The sequence below is a fragment of the Accipiter gentilis genome, chromosome 1 (genome assembly GCF_929443795.1).
Source record: "Accipiter gentilis chromosome 1, bAccGen1.1, whole genome shotgun sequence".
Lineage (NCBI taxonomy): Eukaryota > Metazoa > Chordata > Aves > Accipitriformes > Accipitridae > Astur > Astur gentilis.
The window spans coordinates 19,679,327-19,702,999 of NC_064880.1; the positions used below are offsets into that span (position 1 = coordinate 19,679,327).

General features: G+C 37.4%; 1 protein-coding gene across 1 annotated transcript in view; it reads right to left on the bottom strand.

Moving 5' to 3' along the window:
- Positions 1 to 23,673, bottom strand: part of COL5A2 (collagen type V alpha 2 chain) — a 112,243-nt gene that overhangs the window by 32,011 nt on the left and 56,559 nt on the right. Inside the window, exons 2-17 of the mRNA XM_049815571.1 lie at positions 22,348 to 22,572; positions 20,839 to 20,852; positions 19,477 to 19,509; positions 18,784 to 18,816; positions 18,074 to 18,127; positions 14,174 to 14,284; positions 12,360 to 12,437; positions 10,272 to 10,316; positions 9,682 to 9,735; positions 9,018 to 9,071; positions 7,483 to 7,536; positions 5,044 to 5,097; positions 4,257 to 4,310; positions 2,970 to 3,014; positions 1,666 to 1,719; positions 754 to 798 (exon numbers count right to left, since the gene is read on the bottom strand). Coding sequence (XP_049671528.1) covers positions 754 to 798; positions 1,666 to 1,719; positions 2,970 to 3,014; positions 4,257 to 4,310; positions 5,044 to 5,097; positions 7,483 to 7,536; positions 9,018 to 9,071; positions 9,682 to 9,735; positions 10,272 to 10,316; positions 12,360 to 12,437; positions 14,174 to 14,284; positions 18,074 to 18,127; positions 18,784 to 18,816; positions 19,477 to 19,509; positions 20,839 to 20,852; positions 22,348 to 22,572 — 1,007 coding nt within the window. The remainder of the gene's footprint in view (positions 1 to 753; positions 799 to 1,665; positions 1,720 to 2,969; positions 3,015 to 4,256; positions 4,311 to 5,043; positions 5,098 to 7,482; positions 7,537 to 9,017; positions 9,072 to 9,681; positions 9,736 to 10,271; positions 10,317 to 12,359; positions 12,438 to 14,173; positions 14,285 to 18,073; positions 18,128 to 18,783; positions 18,817 to 19,476; positions 19,510 to 20,838; positions 20,853 to 22,347; positions 22,573 to 23,673) is intronic.

Here is a 23,673-nt window from a genome sequence, read left to right on the forward strand (position 1 = left end):
TATGTGAATAATCCCACTGGCTTCCTAATGCTCATGTGAATTCACATCAATGCATTTTGCAAATGCACTGTGAGACTGGATTGTAGGATTGAAACCATCACCCTTTGATACATCGACATCCACCGTTTAAAATGCCACAGTCATTTTCAGCCCTGTTGCAACTGTGTGACAACTTCTACAGTCACGCACACCAGGCTTTCTCAGTTTGGCAAACATTCACACACAGGCTTCTGTTTCTCCAGTTCAATGTGTGACTGTCCATAATTAAAAGGCTATCTTTTACACATTTTGTAATGGATCAATTACAGGTAGCAAGTTCTGCTATCAGTGAGTGGCATTTCTTCTTGCTGAGAATGGGTACTATCTCATTTGCTAACTTTGTATGTGAAGGAAGATATTATGTCTAGAATGCCATTATAAACTGTTTTATATTACAGTGCATATTATTTTAAGACACTTATCTCCCTACAATATAGATCCCACTTCATAAAAGCAGCAAAGCATCACCTCACCAGGGAAGATGCCACTCCTCTGCAAATTAAAACTTTTAGATGAAGCAAACTACAGAGTATCATTTCTCAGAGGACAGCACTAAAGCTAAAATGAGTAGAACTAGGAATCACTTACAGATAATTCCAGGTGCACCTAACTGTTACCAGAAACTGCCTACAATTCTTTTGTGCTTATTTTGGTAGTGTCAAAAAAGTGGGAAATACAAGGTGAAAAAAATAGGTGATTAAGATAGAAACTTACCATTGGCCCTGGCTTCCCAGGCATACCATGCTGGCCACGTCCACCCTAGGTGTGAAAACAAACAAGACAGAATATTTATAAGAACTCTAACTATTTTTTGTACTTATTTATTGTTAGCATTTATGTTAGCAGCCATACATACTAAAGCAATCAAAGAAATGCTAGATTGCAGAGCCTTCCAAACACTGGCATGGAAAACATCTAGAAGAAATTATACTCCCCTTCAAGTTAATGGATTTCTCTATTTTCAGAGAGGCCATATTTTCACAGTGTCATTGTATGAAGCACATAACATAAACAGAGCACATAAAAGTCATGGGGAGAAATGCCAGAAAAAACAATACTTGACACTGGACATAAAGCAACAGAAAGAAATTTCTACTCAAATATGATCTCATGTCAAGGCTAATCCCTCTTTTTGCTGAAAAGCAAAACATTTTTTAAGAAGACAGCTTTATTACCTGGAATTAAATTATAAAACTTAATTTAAATTGAAAGTCTAAATTTTCATTTGAAACTTTTTTCCAGACAAAATCAATACATATTATTTCTAGTTCAGTGATTTTTGTTGAAAATAACCTCTCAAGAAATTTCACAGAACCAAAGAAGACATTTTTGTATTACAGAAAAAAAAGTGTTGTGAAGGTATTTGGCCTTATGGGCAGCAGCTCTGGTATAAGAAATTACCATACAGCTATCATTCTCCTATTAAAACTGGTTTTGACATTTGAAATTTATAGTAAAGGTCTCACCCCACAAAACTCTACTCAGCCCTAACTTTCTTAAGCTACAGCAGAACTCACCACAGAAGTGACTAGCAGTCACACGAATAAACACTTTCAGGCTCAGGGATTTAAATTTAAGTAAAACGAGGGAAGAATTATAAGGAGAGAGAAGGAAGATCCTACTTACAGGGGCACCCTGTGGTCCAATTCGACCTCTTTCTCCTGGCATTCCTCTAGGTCCCTTGAATAGAGAACAAAAAGTGCATTATTTAGGAGCTCATCATGGCAGAATAACAAAAAGGGGAAAACATAGTTCTCTTTAATTTTTTCCCCCCATAGTGGAAAGAACACACATCATCTCCTCTTTTTTTTTTCCTCTCTCCTCCTTTTTCTTTCCTTTTTACCTTTTTTTTTTAAACATACTTGACTTTTCCTTTGCTTCAAATAAGTTTAGCACTGCATCGCTCTTCAGCAATTTTCTGCCCAGTCTTCTTTATTTGCTTTTAACAAGAACATGATTAGCTTCACTGAGACTACAAGCATGATAAGGACAGATGATGCGAACAACAGTTACAGAACCAAGTTATTTTTTTTCCCTCCTGCAGGTATGGCTTATCTTGTCTTACAGCAGGAAAGAGGTAGCAGCTTACATAAATCCTTCCAGCCTCACAGGCTTGCCTAGTGGAAATTTAATAGACTGTAATTCCTTTTTTCCTGTTCCAACAGTATTTCCAGTTTTAAACACATTAGAATAAATTCTGTATATACTCACCAGGATCAATAATGCAATCTCATTAACTATGTCTCATTCACAAACTAGGTTCCACTTCAGGGATATTACATTCTGCATGACACGAGATAGTGCTTCACAGAGAGATGCCATTATCTGATATCAGAAAGGTGCTTTACTTCCAGAAGCACTGCTGAGAGTCAATTTTTGGCATGTTACATTGCTCACAAGTATTCAGTTGTCCAAAGCCACATCTGAATGAAAACCACTCTGAGAAAAATTTTCTCCATTTTATTTCCATGTCATGCATGTTTATCCTCACCGTAACGTCCAAAATCCTCTGTCCGTGGTTTCCTTAGCTAGTGTATTTCTGACCTAAATTATTCTATTTCTATCTCAGAGCAACCTAAATGAGTTTTTCCTCATATGGATATCACTCCATATGAAGCATCAACATGTAAAAAAAAAATAATTTAGCCACCCAACATTTACACGAGCAGGTAAACAATCACAAAACCTACATTCAAGTTTCTGTTGAGCCTTCTAACTTATCATTATTATCTATGTCTGTGAATTGTGAAGAAGAACGGCTTACAGTGGACCAAATTTACTGGTAGTGTAACAGAAAACAAAGCCTTAACTAAGAGAAAGTTCGGCTTCATGACATCAAGTACAGATATCAAAACCTTAAAACTCCTATTGGCAATAGCATTTACAATCTTAAAGCCACTTCTGTAATATCCAATGCAGATGACACTCACTAGAGGACCCGTTGCACCCATGGCACCTGTTGGTCCGGATTCTCCCTAGAAATGGAAATGACACAATTAGAGGAAATGGGTTACAGGAAAATGGAGTTACATGTTTCATCCCTGTCCTCCGTGCTTATGTTAGACAAAAGAGCCAGGTTTGTACAGTCACCTGTGTGCATCACACATGTCAAGGGCACTGTTCCCCATGCTGATGGGAAATGCCATATTTACATATTCTTAGTGAAACAGATTTAACTCCTACCTGTTCTAGATAACCGCCCACACCACCTTCTGCGCTGTTTCTACCAAGTCTTCTGCTGTTGTTGCCTCCCCAGAAAGTGGTAGGCAATTTCAGGAAAGAAGTCTTTTCTTACACAAACTCTCCTTAACTACTGATTTCACATTTAAATTTAGATTTTGGAAGATTCTCTTCATTTACTATGTTTTTAATCTAAAGGAATAGTTCTGTCCCACCTGTGATTATCACCTACACCAGGACAAAAATGCTTCAGCATTAGCACTGATCAATGTGGAAAAGCCTGAAAAAAGAGTGTTCCATGCTCTTTTAAAATAACTTTTAACCCATCTTGAAAGGATTGACTCCAGCTGGCTACCCTGTGTTACCACTCCTTTGAGCTGAAGTTGTGAGGGTGCTACAGTACCGGTGAGGGTCAAAAATTCTAAGAGAATAAAATTATTAGGTGAAAAATAGCCAGTTTGATAAAATATATTTTCTCTTCTCTCCATTGCCTGTTTCTTTTAAGCCAATCTCTAGTATGGTAATCCAAAAGAGGATAGTCAGGTTTTAGTTATGCATTGCTTTATTATTTTATTTTATTTTATAAAAAGATGCTAGAAAACTTGTTTTTCCTCTCTCAACTTGGTCACATAAAGCCAACAAGAACCACAAACTGGCCAAGTGGAAAACTGCAAGAAGTGCATGGGCTCTTTGTTAACACACTTTGTTGTCTTCAGTATTACATAGGTGTCACAGATGGGTCACAGTCAATTCACCCTCTGATACCTTACAGGCCTGAAACTGAGCCCCAGCTGAAGTTATGACTGGCACTACTGAACTCTTTTCCTGTATATAGCTCAGACATGTCATTGTATAGCAGTTTATATGGATCAAACACACAGTAAAAATGGACAATTCCATGTAGTCTCTCCATTCCATACAAGTAGCACTGACAAGAGAGGGTACAAAGCAGTGTTCAAAAAAATCTACTATCTTTCATTATTTTGGCATTACAGAAAATGTGCTTAAGCATTTAGTTCTTTGGGCCACAAAAATACCTTTGCTCCAGCTGCTCCAATTTCACCTTTTGGACCATCAAGTCCTTTCAATCCCTGTAAGTTATTAAAAATATGGAGAAATTACATTTGTATATGTACACACAGAGAGTATTCCTACTCTTATTGTTAAAATAACTTGACACTAAAGTGTTAAGAATGGATCTGAGGTGGCAAGGGTAAGAAAGAAAAAAAAATAAAGAATTAAAAAAACAGATGGAATAAAGTTTTTAAACATTTCCTAAATGGAAACCATTTGTACTAGGTACATTTCCTTGGATTTGGTTTCCTTTTTAAAACAAGAATGTTTTAAAAAAAAAATCCTAAAACAACAAGGAGGAGGCTCTGAGCCATAGGAAACCCATTTATTCCTCCCCAAAGTAAAATTCTGGCCAGAAAACTTGGTAATTTGTAATCACTCCATGTTGCAAACATATCCACCTCTCAAGTTCCCCACCCTAATGCAAGACTTGCCAACAAAGCGAGAGAACTGTCAGGTTTGTGCCTCCTGAAGCTTGGCAGGGCTCATACAAGCTCCTTCCAGATTCCCAGATCATTTGAAAATAGAGTGAAGAAAGCACTAGAGAATATAATACAAAGGTCAGCTTAAAGGGGAGTAGCACTGATTTTCTGCAAGACCCTCTTTCTCTTGAATTCCTGTGACTCTGCTACATTTGGCAGGTCTGTAGTGTAGTCAAATTCACTCTAAATACAAAAAAAGTTTACTATCTTTATACTGAAACTGCCTGGAAACATCATCTATAAGAAGAGGGAAAACCTTGTCTCTTACCCTGTGACCCTTGAGACCTGGGAGACCAGGAGCACCAGGAAAGCCTCGAGGCCCCTAAGGAAAAAGAAAAAAAACCAAACAAATAAAATCCTGATTTCTGCAGATAAACCTAGCAATAATGCTGCTAACAGGGAAGAGGGTAGCAGCATTAATACACTCCTAACACTCCCTCACCTTGGTGACATAATATAGCGAGGCATCGCATTTGAGAAGGTCACAGGTGATACAGCCTAACATGCTATGAAGTTAGACAGTCTCAGCATTATGCGTGTTTTGACTGATATTGAAAGCTTTATCATTTACATCAGTGTATGATCAAGCCTCAAATTTCAACAGAAGTAATGAAATAAAACCAGTGACAGATCAAGTTTTGAGGCTTAATATGGAGAAACCTTAATTAAACAGAGATCAAATCTCAGACCTAACATTTAAAATAAAATAGAAACTGAGATCAAACTGCAGACTGTACATGTTCTTTCAGAATATGTCAGTCAAGTAGCAGGATAAACAACTGCTATTAAAACACATTTAGCAGTTACACCAAAGTTGCCTTGCACTTAGTTTCCTACCAAGTTTCCCAATTTATCTTTCAGGAGAGACTAATGAATAGAAAGGAGTCAGGTGCCTCGTGTTAGAATATAGGTCACATGAATTTATAATAAAAATCACATTAATACCTTCATACTCTCAGATAACAACAATTCAGCAAACATATCATTTCTTCCTTTATGGTACCTCTGAACCAAAGTTCTCAAAAGGATTATAGTTCATACCTTTTGGCATAGCAAAAAATCACACAGCTCTATTATGGAAAATTAAGCATTGTGAAGCAACACTGATATTCAGAGGAGCAAAAAAGAACATCTGAGATCTCAGCATTAGAGAACTTCACACACAGACAAGCTGTTTCCTTATTAGCATCAAGGAACATAAGAAAGATTTTTGTCTTCCCATAGTCAATTATATGAATAAAGTTTGATCATAAAGTTCAGTAGGAAATCACGCCAGAGTTTCCAGACTCCTAAAGAGAAATTTACTTTCTAAAGGTGTGAAATTTCTGAAATGAATAGATTTGATTGCTTGAAATTATTTATAGTCAATGAGCTTATCAGTGAAGAATGATCTCTGTTGTCACACAAGGTCTTGCATGTAAATTTGAAATTGCACAAATTATCCTGGTTTAGACTCAAAGTAGCCCATAAAAAGGATTCATTTGGCCTGTGCTTAGTGGTACATGTATATCCGTTTATACAACCAGGGCAATCAAATGATGAAGCACGGACACGGGACAAGTCACATGACAAGGAGGCAAATCATGTACAAGGCGAAGCAGCCATCGGGTATCTCTGTAGCAGCCTATGAGCCTTGTCATTGATCAAGAAGTGGCACAATTCTGTGATAAACTATCAGGGTATTCAATAGTGTTCTCTACCTTGCTATGCAATTGCAGCAAACTCTTAATGAGGTTTTTGGTTTTTTTTGCATGTGTGCAGTTGCATTACTTCTTTCCTTCACTAGAAAGTCTTCTAAAAGATTATTTTATTGAGCAAAATAGCTTGACCTGTACAGAACAACACTCCACAGACTACATTTGCCTCAAGCAGCTTACCAAACATTGTCTTTGATCCATAGAACTTAGGAGGAAGGCTTAGGAAACAACACTACCTTGTTAAAAAATCATTTCTCTCTCCAAGAGATCGTATCTCCGGTTGCTAACAAAATAGCCAGGCAAGAACTGGACACTTAAAAAGAAAAGGAGGCAGCTTAAGAGATGATGTGTATCAGGTAGCTTCAGTTCTGGGATTTAACTGTCCTCTTTTCAGCTACACTACAGCTCCCTTCCAGGTAGGGAAACTTGACTAATGAAGGTAGAACTCTTAATATGGGCCAAAATGATATACCTCTTTTCTTTTATTTCTGCAGTGAACCATGACAAGTATCCTCTGCAGTACAAGTACCTATCATTTGGAAATTCTTTAATCACATTTGCATATTGAAAATATACATAAAAATAAATTACATATGTCTATGATACAATCCCCTCTTTTCCTGCCCTTAGACTGACTGTTATAAAGGTAAACAGTGCCACCCCAACCTGACATCATTTTACAATCTCTGAGCACTTCCTGCACATGATTATGAATGACCTTGTGAAATACTGGGAAAGGGAGTACAACTTCTATGTACTACCATCGTTTTACGCATATTTCACCTATGAAACAGTTGGAACATGCACCTGTGAAATGACTCTTGGGATTAACTTGAGGACCTTTGAATCACCTGTTTGGTTCTGAGCTATCACACTGATCTGGATCATTACAGTAAGTTAACACAAGTACTTCAGAAATTGAACAGCAGAACTTTGCACTCATTATTAAAAGAGATAGTGATGACATAAATATGATTATTTTGCTAAAAGGTAAATAATCATGCTCTTACCGGAGATCCTGGAAATCCAGGCTCACCGGATTGTCCTGGTCTACCAGGTTCACCCTAAGGAAAGAAAGAAAAGGAACGCAAGAAAATAGCAAATGAGAAAATTAACTTCTCTTATCATTCTTCCATTCAACCAAATGAGGGCATTCACATCAATATTCTGTATCTTTACTGTAACAATTTCAGTGATATAAATCACCTTCATGCATGACTAGCAATGTGTATTAGATAGATTAACTTTAAAAAAGGGTTTTAACCAAGAACTGCGGAAACTGAAGACTGAGTCCAAAATGCATCTCAGCATCACAAGATGGCGCTGCAACGCAGTTTTCCTGTGAATTAGTGCGGCAACCTTTCGTCATCCAGACAGAGTCAAATTACTTTAATTTTCCATAAGAACAGCAATCTAAAACTGCCTGCGTTGTAGCCGGTTACTTCTCCTTCTGTTCAAATGGTTTAAAATGTGTATAATTTCATTCTAGGTCGTTGACTATCTTCTCTGTGACGCAATACGAAAGACACTATGGTAGAATGAAATAAGCATATTTTGAAGATTATTCAAAGTCCTCCAGAGTCACAATCAAACATTCCTTCATATGCATCAATCAGTTCAAATGCATCCAGGACTCTGGGCTACAGGAGTATGACAGGCTACAGCAAAACAGTTTCAGAACAGAGAGAAGGTAAAGTGCTTCACAAACGTAATTAAAGAAACCCATGCATACACTGGAAATGGAAGAAGTTCTTAAGAGCAGTATCAAAATTTGGCTTCGCTGCACTGAGAGTTAACTGTTTTCAAAGATTCTTATAACTCTTTGTACAGTTTAATGGGAAAGCAAGCCTTTACACAAGCTGTGGTAATTTTTATAATAAAACATCCGGTATCTGCAGTTTTCAACTCATTTCCAAGTTATAAATTACAATTCACATGGATTTAGTGTGCTTTGCAAACAAATAATATATGTCTACCGGTAAATTCTTAGGCCATTGTTGTGCAGTACATATATACTTATGCAATATGTATAATACATACATCTTACATATTTGTGTACCTACATGGATAGAATCATAAAATCAGTTATGAATATAATAAATGATTAAAAAGTTATAAAATTTTTAAATACTACAATTTTATGGTCCAGATCCAGATGAATGTTATCATTACAGTTCTTCTAACTCATCATGCAATCCCAAAGAGAGGCGATGCCTCCAATTGCCCCCTCCTAACTGTGGTATCTTATTATGTTTGATTTCATGACATTTCAGTTGAAGAACTGGCTGAGGCAAGAAATAATAAAGAGCCAGTGCTTAAACTTTAGGTATGGTGGTGACATGAAAAGAAAAGATAGGAGGGTTTTGAAAAGGGTTGCTAAGATTTATAGTTGTGATACTGCATTTAATGAGGAGTATGATTACAGAGAAGAATAAATAGAAAAAAGTAGTTACAACAGGTACATCTGCTGGTTAGTCACTGTCTCAAAGATGCCAACATTTGTTTTATTAAACAGAAAACAAGATACAAAGAATAACAAACTTACATCTTCACCAGGTTTGCCTGGAGGTCCTTCTGGTCCACGAGAACCAACTGGACCCTAAGAAATAAATGTATTTGTTGAGAAGTCAATTTGGCCATCACTAAAATATCTATTTGCTCCATTTCAAAGTCTGGTTTTATAAAAACAGATGTAGAGGAAGAATGATTTTATGCCTAAGCACACTTGCTTAATTTTGTAGTGCTTTTTCTAACCACCCTACCCCTAAGAAACCTGCATTATGTTATATAAAAATATAGGATTGATTCTTTAGGAGAAAAAAAAACACATTAAAAATCACAGTTGCCGTTGTTCCAAATCTCTGGCTCTTACTTTTAGTTTTGAATCATTTTATCACCTCCAAAACATAAATATTCTCATCATACTTTGTGTAAGTTACACTATCAGGTATGGTTTTACCAGTGCTTAACCATCCTCAGGTCTGTGCTGGAAAAGTAATAATGATTGTTTATACTATAATCATTATTATGCATGTTCAAAAAATTCAAATTTACTGATTCAGAACAACATGCTTTGAACACCACAACTCTTGACTAAAGTTAATCGCTTTGGCTAAGACAACACAAAAAAAAAATCTGTTTTGAAGTAAGGAGGTATAACATAGCGTTCGCAATTTTATTGTAGATATGTTTGTATTTATTGGTCTTACCATAGGTCCTGGATCCCCAGGTTCACCAGGTGGGCCTGTGGGGCCAGCACCACCCTAAAATTAACCAAAGGTGAATACAGTTACAAATTCCAAAAAATAAAAATATAAGGATATAAATGAAAAACCACGATCAGGAAAACCACAGCCCATAGGACAGTCTGGATTCTAATTCAGAACCAGCTCACATTGCAAAATGAGTGAAAGTTGGATACTAAAAATCCCTCAAGCTTTAGATAAGTCCTGTGCCGTACACGAATCCCACTGGAAACTTAACACCATGACAATACTGAAACCAGAACAGTCACCATTTTCATCGATGTTCCCTCATTAAAAAATGTGGGTTGGGTTAAAACCTTGTTAACGGTCTAATACATTGTTCTTTCTGAGTTAATTTCTGTGTATGGAGTACATCTGGAGCAGAGCTCTTGAGAGCAGCACGTTTGGATTCACCTCTAGATGAAGAGGCATTCACCCATGCATCACCGAAGATGGACATTGCCTCCGAGGTGCAAGTGCGCACACATCAGTTACTATGTGTTTGCCTTCATCTCTGGCCAATTACCTTGAATCCTCCCAGGTGAAGTACTTACTTGTTTTCCTTGGAGACCTTGAGGACCTCTTGGACCCACTGGACCCTATCAAAAACATAACTTGTTACACACTGGCAAACACCCTTCCCCAAGTAACATTCATCCTACAAAGACAGCAAAATGGCCTGATAGTGACCTCCATGATAACATTTCTATGGTCAAACCCTCTGAAAGGCTTTTACTCAGGAGACTGGTGTTATGAAATACATAGAATGGAAATCTTCAAACTCAGAAAGCCACAGCAGTGTAAATTCATTAGCAGCTGAAAATATGGGCTTACTGGGTCTCTGGAACCTCACTGTATCTGGAATCAGTCAGAATAACCGTGTTGCATGCATAGCTCCACTGAAGAAAAAAAAGTAGTAACAGAATAGAGTTGGGGGGAATAGTCTTCCCTTGAAGGGAATCTCATTACTCAGATTAATCTCATAATGGAATCAATGACAAAATAAATTCATGCTGCTGTTCTCAGCCATGAAAAGCAACAAGCAGCAATGGAAGGACGTATTTTCATGAATCACGTAAACCACCAGAACAGCTTCCAAACAGTTGTGGTTTGCCACAGAAAATTCAGATTTCCCCCTAAAATGTTTCATGGGATTTTTAGGAAAAATCTTGTGCTTAATTGTAACTTATCCCATGAAGTAAATGTAATCTTGTCTGAAAGTAATTCTCTTGCTTATAGGAATACAAAAATATCTATAGCAGACAATAACTTGCATTTTGACAGAAGCTTAAGATTTATGTCTTTTACACAATTCGTTAATTTTTACTAATTTTTACAAAGCAAATGTAGAAGAGTGAATAATAGGCCATTTAAAAGTTCTAATCAACATTAAAAACAAAACAAAAACCAATGGTTCAGCTGACTGTCAGCTAGTCAGTTTACAAGGAAAGGAAAAAAGGATAGCACAGAACATGATGAACAAAGACAGTAAGTGAATGCCAACTGACTCTAGTAGACTTTGTGTTAGGCCTTAGAGAGACCTACATATTGAAAAAGACCTTAAAAGATGTGTTAATATCAAAACAAATCATATTTGAGAATGACAAAAGAAGAGGCAGTACAAGAGATGCAATGTCTGGAGACAAATTGAGTGAAAGGATTAAGCAAAACAATGGAGGGCAACAAAGTAAGCAGGACAGACTTGTGGAACAAATCATTGTATGTGCCCACAGCAAATTCACTGGAGAGAGACTTTCATAAAAAAGATTTTTTAAAAAATCATTTCAAAAGTTAATCCTAAAGGAAAACATCAGATTATCTTTAGAACCTTTCAAGTTGTTTTGAAACTGAGTTTGAAGGTTACTAGTTGGGACTTGGAGGGATGAAGATTCACATAGGCAAACTCATGGACAGCATGACCACTAAAGGGTGGTTTCCTTAAGAGTGAGTGTTAAAAATAACAGCAAAGGTGGTAACAGTATCTTCAAGATATCATAATGTGATAAATAAATGTAGTGAAAAGAGATAATACTCAAAAACAACCCCAAGAGTTCTAGCAGAGACAGCTGAGGGTGGTGAAACAGCTTTCATAGATGGTAAAAAATTTCAGTGTTACCATTAAGCCACCAGTGTGCTAAAAGTAAAGGGCATAATCTAAACAGTGAGATGCCAATGATGAAACTGGACCCACTGGAGAAATAGAATGTCTATCTTAAAAGAATGAAGCACAGCTTTCAGTTAACAGCTGGTTTCAGAAATCATTTTTTAAATTACTACCAAAAATAACTATCTTTGATGTCACAATGTGAAAAGAAGCCTTCAAAGTTACATATTTGTTTATTCTGCATTGCGGTATACCTGATGCTTTTCAGTTACTCTGCAGTGACTCCAGATAAGAGAAAATCAGGAGCTTTTTTTTTCCCTGTACCTTACTGTCAGTAGCTGCTATATTTCAGAAGGATGGAAGGAAGACAGCAAGGAGGCTACAGGTGGGGGAAAAAAAGGCTTTCACTTTAACAGAATTCACATTTTTCCAGGTTCTAGAGGCATAGGAAGTTGAAGACGTTGAATTCCCCTTTGGGTTTTTGCATACGCACTCCACTTCTATCGTGTTCTACCTTACAGGGCTAATCTGGTCTTACCACTGCACCGGGCATCAGTCCCATCTGACTACCAAGTCCAGATTTTTCATCCAGTCCTGCCATCTGAGCTGAAAATGGCTGAAAAAAATAAGATGGGTGATTTTAGCTGTCAGTCATTCCAATGGTTCATAAAGCAAAAATCCATGCAACCAAATCTTTGCTGTTTACACTGGCTTTGCAGCACTAAGAATTAAATTCTTGTTTTAATCATTAAAATACAGGTTGTCTTTCCAATAAATTTGAGGTGGTTTAAGGCTTCATAGACCAATCAAATGCATTACATTGTCTGCTTGCTATTCTGACTCAACCCCCCCCACTTGAATATTAAACAAATGAGAAAATTACCTAAAAAGAGGAAAGCCTCCCATTAAATTAATTAGATTTCTTTCACCACCTTCAAATTTAAATCACCTTAACTTCACCTGCAATATTCCTTCATGTCTTCTATGCCTTTCTATTGTTTTCACTTATTGTGTTTCAAGTTCATAAATATCTTAAGCTAAGTGGAAATGTAGCTGATTTTATGATTTCAAACTCAAAATTTAACCATGTTGCCCTTATCCAGCAAAGTTGAAGGCCACTGCTGCTCATGCCAATTCACAGAGACAAATGAGTTAGAGCAGGGAGAACCTTCAGTGCTCTCCTCCTTCTGCAAGCACATAGCTGAAATCAACAGTTTTATTTTGTTTTGTTCAGAGCCAGATCCTCACTCACGGCAGGCCAGAGCTTACAGTGGCTGAGAAGGAGCAGCAGCACAAATGTGCATTCAAGTCTTCTAAGATTTACAGTTTGTTTCACATCAGTTGTGCAAACACACTTGCCACAAAGCTGGAGATTGCCTAACTTCAGAGACAGGAATACAACCCAAAATGTCTTAGATCTCTGGCCACACCTATTCTTTCACATTTTCTTTGGAAATCTATGAAGGATGGTGGTCTAACACCCGTCCTGGTGCTTCTGTGATTCTACGGGATTCTTCTGTGCTGAAGATATTTTCTTGGGCTGAATCTGCTGGATTCAGGACTATTTGGAAAGGTGATTAAGTCAAGAAATGCTGCCCCTGAAAGCTGTTGGCGTAACATGAATATTTCAGCTTATTATAAGTAAAACTCTATTGTTTTCAGTAAAACTGCAGGAACAATGGAGTGAGAAATCAAAACACATATCTTCCCAACAGCAATGCAAGTGTAACTGAATATACTTGAGAAATTCAAATATGTATTTCATTATCAATCATAATTAGTGCTCCATAGAATGGGACGGGATGGGACGGGGACGGGGGGGTGTAAGTCTTGCAGAACACTTTGTCTGTATCTATAGCTGGTTAGCGCTGCTTTTCACAAACAATTCCTTACTTAATCTTCTCAATGTTGGTCTGAACAATTCCAGGAAGAAGCATACTTAATCAGATTTTAATTTCTCTCATTAGTTATTCTGTTATTTATGATTCATCTTACTTTTTCTTTTCTGTATTCTTAATTTGGTACACCAGTTTCCCTGTACTATTGTCCAGACCCCTTGGGTTTAAATCAGGTGGAAGTAACAGAACGCTACTGAGGGTTTTAGATTTGGGCACCTTGGTTTTTCTAGATGGTAAAACCCATTGCGAAAGGTGTGTCCTTTCTGACATTCAACTTGCCCCAATTTTTGGCAGAACTTGCACTGCCGCCAGCTGCTGTCCCTCATGACTGGGAGACACGAACTGTAGGCACAGCATTCCATGTTCATAGAAGCAAACAGAAGTTACTCTTTGTATCCTGTGGATCTGGCCCAGCACTCACTTCACTTTCTACTAATCCAAGTGTAAAACGTACCCTGCTTAGTCCGTCTGGTCCTGGGTGGGTAGGATGCCCTGGAGGACCAGGGTCACCAGGCTGGCCAGGGATACCAGGTTCACCATCAATCCCTTGAGGACCACGAGGACCCTAGAAAGAAAATCAGAAGTGCCAACAGTATGCAAAGGTATTCATTAAAATCATTGTAACTGGCAAACAACTGCCTCATTTGTGATAAATTTGTATTTCTACAGTATTTGTATTTCAAACATCTCTCAAGACCTGTTCCCACCTTCAGATCCGAAGCACTGGCTAAAATCAGTCACAAATCCAACACACAAGTAAACTGCAGTAATTTGTCTCATAGGCTTTTTTAGAAACTCAGGCTTCCTATCGTTCCATATTATAGTACACTATTCCTGAAAAAATTAGGCTTTGCACAAAATCTAGAATATCATGAATTTACTTTTAAAACACATATAGCTCAGATTAGTGTATATACATACACATGATTAGGAAACTCCAGTGTAAGGCTGAGGGTTTTTACAGCCTCCTAACATCATAAATGGTTTAGACAGCTCATACTATTGCTGAATTCTCAACACAGTTACACTGCCAAAAATGTAGAGTAACTCCCTTGGTGTTGATGTTATCTCTAGCTAGTATTATAGGATAGCCTAGGAGACCATCCCATTGATCCCATTTTGATCACCCACTTTTGATTCCTAAACTGCGTTCATCTTATCTTGTGTCACAACTAAAATTAAATATGCAAAACATTAGTGGAACAAACCCAATATCAACAGGGCAAATAAAAATATACTTCAATCATAAATACAGACTTTGAAAGTGTTTATCACTACTGCTTCCTTCATTAGAATAAAATGCTTGACAATGGCAAGGAAAAATTCTATACTGTATAATGAGCTCTTCTATTTTAAGGATCCTTAAACATAAAACTTTGGAAGCCTGGCTCATGAGTCATCTTTACAAACACATTTATAATCAGATTGCTTGTATTTCCCTGAGAGGAGGACTGTGTCTCCTTGCAGTCTGCAACATATTTGAGTGGAATTTATGTCTGAACTAGTATGGATTGCATGTTAAAGCTAAAGCATTCCCTTGGGAAAAGGCTATACTGAGATAGCATTGACAACAAGATTCCTGAAAACTCCCAGAGAATGAGCTAATTCTCTTAATTCTCGATCTGTCTTTATGGTCTGAAATTCCCATAAGCTTAGGAATCAGTAAAAAAACCTTTTCTTATCAGACATGCACATACACACACACCCCTACTTGTAGAATGAATTGCGACTAGATGGTATTTGGAAACAAATGAGAGGATTTGTGCATGTTGGATGGAAGCAGAAGGTTCTAGCAGAAAACTTTAATATTTCTGTTATAAATAAAAATACACACTTGCAAACCTAAAAGTGCATACTGTCCAAAGGAGGAAAAGAATGTTATCTTCTTTCCTTTGTTCTCAAAATAAAAATAAAACAAAGCTAAGCATTGGAGAAAAAACCACTGTTGCCTATAAAGAATTAAGCAAGCTTCAATATAATGACTGATTTTCAGCAGCCACACCAAGACACGTTAACAAAATCTGATATGAAAGAGGTCTTTTTTTCGTTTCTTTTAAGAAAAGGACCTACTTTTTAGCCACCAAAAATCAACCTGCTTCAAGAACAACACTGCAAACCCCCACCCAAACCCCCCAAAAGTCCCCCAAAATAATGTTTATATTTGTAGGTGGCAACTAACCAGCGGTATATAACCAATGTTTGTGAGTTTGTTAATAAAATCTAGATTATACTTTTATTTATTTTATATTATTTATCTATTTCTACGTATATTTTTAAAAAGGCCCTTTCATTTTCTTTCATGAGCTCAAGGTCAGAGGTTTAAAAAAAAAGGGGGGGGGGGGGGGAATTCTCACATAGGCCACGAGGTGGCACCGTTTAAACACCCAATTTACTCATTCCGGCCCATTGCTGCTGCTATTCAAAAAACTATTGCAAGTTTTGCCTGTAATGGAATAAAAGGAAATGTACATCACTCTACAACACTCTAAAACTACTATCCATTTTAACTGCTACTGCAATTACAATCGAATGTAAATCCATATTGAAACAAAACATATCAATGGTTCTGAGGATGCTCAAGCTTATTTTCTGTCTTCAAAAGATCATTTGTAAACACATAAATTGTATCATGCTCCAGAACTCCCCCTCCCTAGGCACACTTTGCAAATGCAAACATGTTATTCCCTAGCTGTTTCTCTCTCATTGTTACACTAACAAAGAACCTGAAGTAAAAAGTATGCTAATATATCTGAATTCATTCCACATCTGAGGGTCCTGCTATTGTAAAAGGCAGAGATCCATAGCAAGGTTGAGCTTCTTCTGCTCACTAGTCAGTAGGAGCCCATTTGAAGAAAAAAAAAACCCAAAGAAACAAACAAAAGGCTTGGGAATGTGCTTAGCGGTTCTGTAATATCACCAGTCAGTAATGTATTTACCCAGACTAATTTTATAAGGGGTGTCTGTACAAGGTTACCTGCTCAATGAAGCATTTTAAACAAACTGCAGTGTGCAGAGAGGTTTTCATAATATAAACTACAGGTGTGAGCTAACATTTTTTCCCCACAAGTATAAATAACAAATCCTGCACTAGCAGTCACTCTGTAACTAAAGCAGTGTTCTTTGGTCTCAGACCTGCGCTCTAACATACACATCGCTTACCAGAACCTTTGATGTAACGTTTTCAAAGGACCTAACTGCAGTGTAATAACCTGTGTCAATGGAACTCAGAACTATTTACAGCCTTTTGGTATTTTCGGTGCTTCTAGCCACCACTCTGTAGAGACATACAAAGGATGCATGGCACAGAATCAGAAATTATTTAGCATCTCATTGATAATTCTGCATATTAGGAAAGCACTTCAGACTTGTCTATAAACACAGTCGAGATTCCTCTGCACACCACAAGATTTCATAATTACTCCCAGTATTCTTTTATGCATCTTGATCCTCATTCATCAGAGAAACATCTTCTGGTGATCTAGAGAGCAGCAGTGGCTTGGCATCCATCTCAGAGAGGCTACACACTTACTCCACTGCTTTAGAAGAAGTGTCATTGCCGTCTATGGACAATAGGCACTCGCTGGAGGAACAGCACAAAGGAGTCAGTTTTAGGCCGATGCCTAAACTCAGTATTGGCTTGCTCTCTCCTGAGGGATAGGAAAATATCCACGTAGAAATTACATTGAAACAACTTTTAAAAATCTGCTTTTAGCAGCTTCTGCTCTTTGACCTAGCTTTTTCAACAGGAACGTGTCATCTTTGGCATTTTCAGCACTCCCTTTTGGCCTTTCTGTGGTTCTCCACATGCAGACACTGAAATTCCCTTATGATGTCTTTATTTCCACTGAGCAATCTTGAGTATATTATTCACCAGCATACCAACATATGTAGTCACGTATTAACTCCTGCTAACGTCCTGAGCTTTGCCTTTTCTGAAATACTCTGAGCCACACAGCTCACACTACTGATGCATAGTAGTAACCAGCAGAAAGTCAGCAAGTTCCTAAACAGGCAAACGTGATGTTCCAGTTTTGTTCTTTTTTCTTTTTCTTTTTTTTTTTTTTTTTCTTAAATCCTGGAGAAAGCCATACTCTCAGACACTACTCTGGATAACTGTTGAAAAAGTATGGCTTTTAATGGAAATACTCCTAAACCTGTCAACTATCTCAAAGCATTCACGTTTCAAATCTACCCAGAGAATGCTGAGATATAACTGTTTTTCTGTTTGTTATCTGATTCTTGAAAAATATGAGGAATGTTCTGGTAACTCTAGAAGACATGGAGACAGTTTAAAGCCAACTAACCTTTTAAGGTTAGCGCAGTACCTAATTTCTGAGAATATTTAATAACTCACAGGTCTTCCCTTTGGTCCTCGTTCTCCTCGTGGTCCTTGTGAGCCTGGAGGTCCCTAAAAGAAAGATTAGAAATATTAAGTACCTTTTAAACTAGTTAATGATTAATAAAGCTCTGAAAATATGAAATGCAATGGTTATTTGAAAATTAATGTGGTTCTTTTTTTTCATGATCGTAAAGAAAACAGCTACCATCACTGAGTAGTCAATATTTTTTCCCAACAGTACATTGCCTGAAGGGAGTAGAACCAGGATGCAGAGATCTACAAAATGGTTTCATCTCTCATGTGCTCCACAGGTTAATTTAGCAAAGGTTTTCTGAATGCTGGAGGCTCTTCATGCAGAGACATACAGATTTGAGACACCCTTCCTGCTAGTCCAGAACTGCTCTCTGCTTATCCACAGCCAGGGACCATACTGCATCTCCTTCTACTCCTGCTAGAAAAGCATTCTCCAGCTTCAACCTCACACAAAGATCCTCAGACATTTATGTGCTACAAGCACACATCCATTCACTCAGGGCATGGGCAGACCTGACAGTAGTGAAAAAATCCCATCATCTTGTTGAGTCCTCAAATCCAGCACCTTTGCAGACAATACCCACTACAGGCATGGAATAGTCCTCCTTCACCTCATCATCACAATATAAAACAGAAATGGCGGAAAGTGGAAAATGTTATCATTGAGAAACAGAAGTCCAAAATGCACTCACAGCTGGTCCCGGGCGGCCTCGTATTCCTGAAACCTAAAGAAGGCAATACAAATTAAAGTTACCACACAACATTACGGCTGTATTTGTCATGACTACCCTACAGAAAATTAGTTAATGAAAAGCAAACAGCAAGACAGAAAATTAAAGCACCAGGCCAATTGCAAGGCTTTTTGGAGAAGAAAGAAAAGAAAAAAAAAAAAAAAGTTCACTGGTTATATCTTTCCAGTTTGGAGTCTTTTTATAAGCAATATCAGCAAAATTTTGGAAGTATCATTGTTATTCCAAAAAAGATGAAACAAATTAGTGAATTACAATGATTTAGTCGATTCTTTTGATTTGTTTGTCTTCATGCTAGGAAGGGATAATAAAGATAGAAAATGACAATCTATTTCACCAGTTTTCTCAAGTGTCTCTACACTTTCCAGATACTAACTTACCAGTATACCTCCACAAAATTCTAACTATAGAAATAAAGGCTATGACAGATTTAACTCAATAAGATTTTTTTCCCAAAAATGGAATTGACGGGAATTTCTCATGTAACATATGTGAAACAGTGTCATTAATTCCATTCCTTTCATTCCTAGGCTGTACATTGTTGTTGTATTTCCTCAAATACTGCAATTCTGCTTTAAAGCACTAAAATGTACACTTCTAGAGTGTGCTGATAAATGAAGAAAAAAATGGACTTACAGGTGGCACTATTCCAGGTTCTCCTTTTTGTCCCTGTAGGAAAAAGATACAAAAACATCAGATGGGGACAAAAATAGTGAAAGTACAATTAACAGTTTCACCAATACCATCCCTGTGGCTGTGACAAATGCTAAGACTTTTCTAAGCATACAACTGAGACTAAATTAAGTTACCTGTGATAGCTAATCCATACTATTTGTAATTACTATGGTCACTGATTAAACAAAGGCTATAAATTAACAGACTTTCCCTAAATGCATAATGTACTGGCTGAAAGAAGAGTCAAGCCAAAAAAAAAACCCAAACAACAAACCCCATGATATTTAAGTACTAGAAAATATGTTGCAGTTCTGTTATTGGATGATTTGCTTCATATGAAATGCAGAGCCCAGAGCAGCATTCAGATTCCATTTCTTCAAGGTATCAAATTAAAATTCATATCATTAAATCTATGGACAAAAAGCCCCTGCATGTCCAGCTGCAGCACAGGGACAGAACACCAACTGGTATCGCATAGCTTCAGAGTGAAGGGGACAGTATTTGCCAATTGACTTTTCTCTGCGCTGAATGTGTTGACAGTGATTACATGTTACATAAAATAGCTGTGTTTAGATTTGTTGGTGGTTTATTAAGGGGAAAAAAGAGGACTTATTAAGGATAAAAAATTTCCTGCCTTGTTTATCAAGTAATAAGAAGCTGGTTACAGTCCATTTATTTCCATGAACTACCTCTGCATAGAGCTACTGGCTTTTAGAGAGTGTATATACTTAATCACCTAAAAATTATTCCAGTTATTTCTTGTAGCTGACTACTATCTTAGAAGCTCATATATCAGAATGTATTTTAATTTATTTTGTAAAAATAGATCTTCTCTTTGTTTAATTGCACACCATGAGCGATGCTGCCCACAGAACCGTGGCTCTGTGCAAGAAAGCATCGTCCCAGTGCTACCTACTGCACACTGGACAGCTAAGTCTCAGCAAAAAACAAGCTGCAAGTTTAAATAGTTTGGCTTCTAATGAACTAGTGGTCCTTTCCCTCATTTTATGGCACTGCTAGAGATGAAACAACCAAACTACTCAAACTGGAATTCCTTTGATGTAGACAGCAGGAATTTTCAGCCAGGGGATTCTCTATATTAAGACCAGGATTTTTGCCTGCATCCTAGCATTTTTTCCATATGGACTGCAATCTCCCTAGCCACTGAGGAAGACCAAGAGGAAAGAATTAAGTGTTTTTAACAGAGCTTACTTATATTTATTTTCTGTGAAGAACTCCAAGGAAGTGCAAGTGAGTCTTTTAACAGTTGTAATACATTTTTTTTTAAAAAAAAAAAAAAAAAAAAAAAAAAGGCAATCTTACCTTTCTTCCTCTACCTATTAAAGTGAACAAAAGAAGAAAAGAGGAAATTAATGTTTTACTCTGAGAGACAGAACACGGTAAGATTTGAGTGAAGGTGTTTCAGCTACAGCCATCCCTGGATCCTGGATGCACAGAAGATGGTGTATCGCCTACAAGGAGCTGGGGAAGTTCCCAGGGACACACATACAGCCTTGTTCAGGTGTAAGGAATTGGAATGGTTTGCAATGATGTCCTCCGATTCTCAGACATCATTGCATAGAAAAAGAAAAAGCACTTTAGGAAAGCAGAATATCTTGTGGGGAATTGTCAGAAGCTGGCCTAGTGATTGACAGCGAAGTTAAAGGAAGCTTTATCACTGACTTCAATACAAGCAATGTTAATGGATCCACAACAAATTACACAGTATTTTTCAAAAGACAGACCTGACTGAGGGATTTTTGACCTTTTCTCATTTGAAAAACACCTACAATATCACATGCTTGCATTCAGAGTTGTATAGCCACACTCACATTCACAAAAATCCTCCAGAGGAACATTTTAATACCTTGAATAACAGTAAGGAACTCTGGAATGTATCCATACCGCTTTTATATTTGCTGGGTGTACCTTGTTGGTGTTGGCCTAATGCCTCCGAAAACAGAGCAGGATGGACCATCTATTTATTAATGCTTGCCACATCTTGCTCCATTGCAAGTCTTTATCGCTACTTTGTACTATATTAAGCTAATAGACAGCGATTATATCTCATGAAGAAATTTCTTTAATTATTATATATAGAATGTAATTCAAATAATTCAATACAATACACGGTTATTAATGAGCATTAATTGCAAGTTAAGAGAGTTTCTTTTAGGAAAATTGTGGGGGGATTGCTTCATCCAAGCCTCTCCAGGAAGAAGAAATGGACTGGAAAAGACATAATCTTTAAGATATATAACAGAAAGTATGCAAACAGGGAGTTAATAATGCTTCATGCTAATTTATATTCCTGTGTCTCACAAAAGGATCACACGTCCATGTTTCCACTTCGGGGAAATACTTTATACTGTTTACATGTAATGTTTACTTTTATTCATTCATTGAAGGGGCCTCAAATTGAGCATTTTATTAAAGCATGTACTTATTTTATTATATATATTTATTATATAAATATATATTCATCTTAATATGTTTATTATATATATTTATCTTAATATATTCATCTTTCCGTTCCAGATGAACCACAAAAAGAAGCTAGAATTCAAGCTCCTTGAAATATCAAGATGGAATTCAGATCAACCTTTTAGTTATAACGCCATTTGGGCTTATATCAGATTCATAGTTAGAAGAAAACTGTTTCCAGAGCCAGCTCAGGTGCAACCCAAGATGGAAGATAACTGGCAGGTATCTACTATTTTCAGGTTTAAACTTTCACCATAGAAATACTATTAGAAATTCCAATATGATGAGGTTCCTAGTTCTTTGGGCTGTCTCTCCTTTCAAAAAAAGCAACCTGGAAAGCAATCTTACCAATGGTGGTGTCAAAATCGCGTGTTGTATGGGGACACACAGGACAGCACTCTCCGGGGGGCACCTGCGGGTTCTCACACTCCAGCACGTCTTGACACTGGATTTCATCGCAAAGAATAGCTCCATTGTCACAGACGCAAATTTGGCACGGTGAGGGCTTCCAAATATCCCTGTTCAGGTACATCTGGCCATTTTGAGTGCAGGCTATTTCTTCAACATCTTCTCCTGGGATAGGAGAGAGAATATACAACACATTTTCCAACCGTGAAATCAAAGGAGGAGTAGGTCTGGACAAGGGAAGAGCACATCTAGAGATGAGAAGCAGTATCATGGACGCAAAGAAAACGTTCCATGGGCATAGCTGATGTTGATATTAAGGACTTTTAAATATGAGTCATCTTAAATGTCTGTCTTATTTTACCACCTTGTTTCTTGATCAGAAAGAAGTAAAATAGAGTCACCACAGAGCGCAGAAACTTGCCACAGTATCAAATGGACATTGCCTCACGAGTCTCTGGATGTCATTCTGCTCAGTGGGGTACTAACTCTGCATCGAGGAACTCTTGCCACGTGCCTGCTCTTTGTAACTCTTGTGCACAGGGTGTTAGAGACGTCTGACTGGGGAGAAGAACCCGCGAGACTTCTGTACGAAACGGCATACACTACCTGCTCCCTGCTCCGGGCAACTTACACAGCCAGCCTTATGACAGTTTTGAACAGACATGGCAGTAGTTGTTGGAAAGAAAAAAACCTCATTTATTGGGGTCTTGGTGTAAGCTAATACCAACATGGAGAATCAAATTTTCCAAACAGGACAGTCAGTCACTGTCCAGTGGCAATAGCACTCTCCATTGCAAGGGTACTTGCAGCAGTGTCTCCAGCTGAGCCAAGAGAGGCTCCTCAAACTACTTCTTTTGCTTAGTGTTCATAATCCAGCTGGTCATGGCTCTACGTGATTACCCCAGCACACTCATAAATTACTGCTATAGATAGATATTAACTATATACAAAATACCTCTTAAATATTTTAACTGTATATGAAAGACTATCCTGTGCGGCCATTTATATAGGAATAGCATTGACTGCCTACATGCATGTATCCTATCTATCTACATATTCACATAATTGTATGGAGGTCATTCTATTTTATTGAAGTTGCATGTCATTTTTACCCTAATACATTCCATTTACAGAAGGTTTACTTTCTTTCTTGTCTTAATACTATTCTTTTTCTTTCTTTTCCTTGAATTCCAATGTAGAATTAATTTCTTACTAATTATTTAGAAATCCATTCAATATAGTTTTTGCTCTCTCCTCTCCAACAAA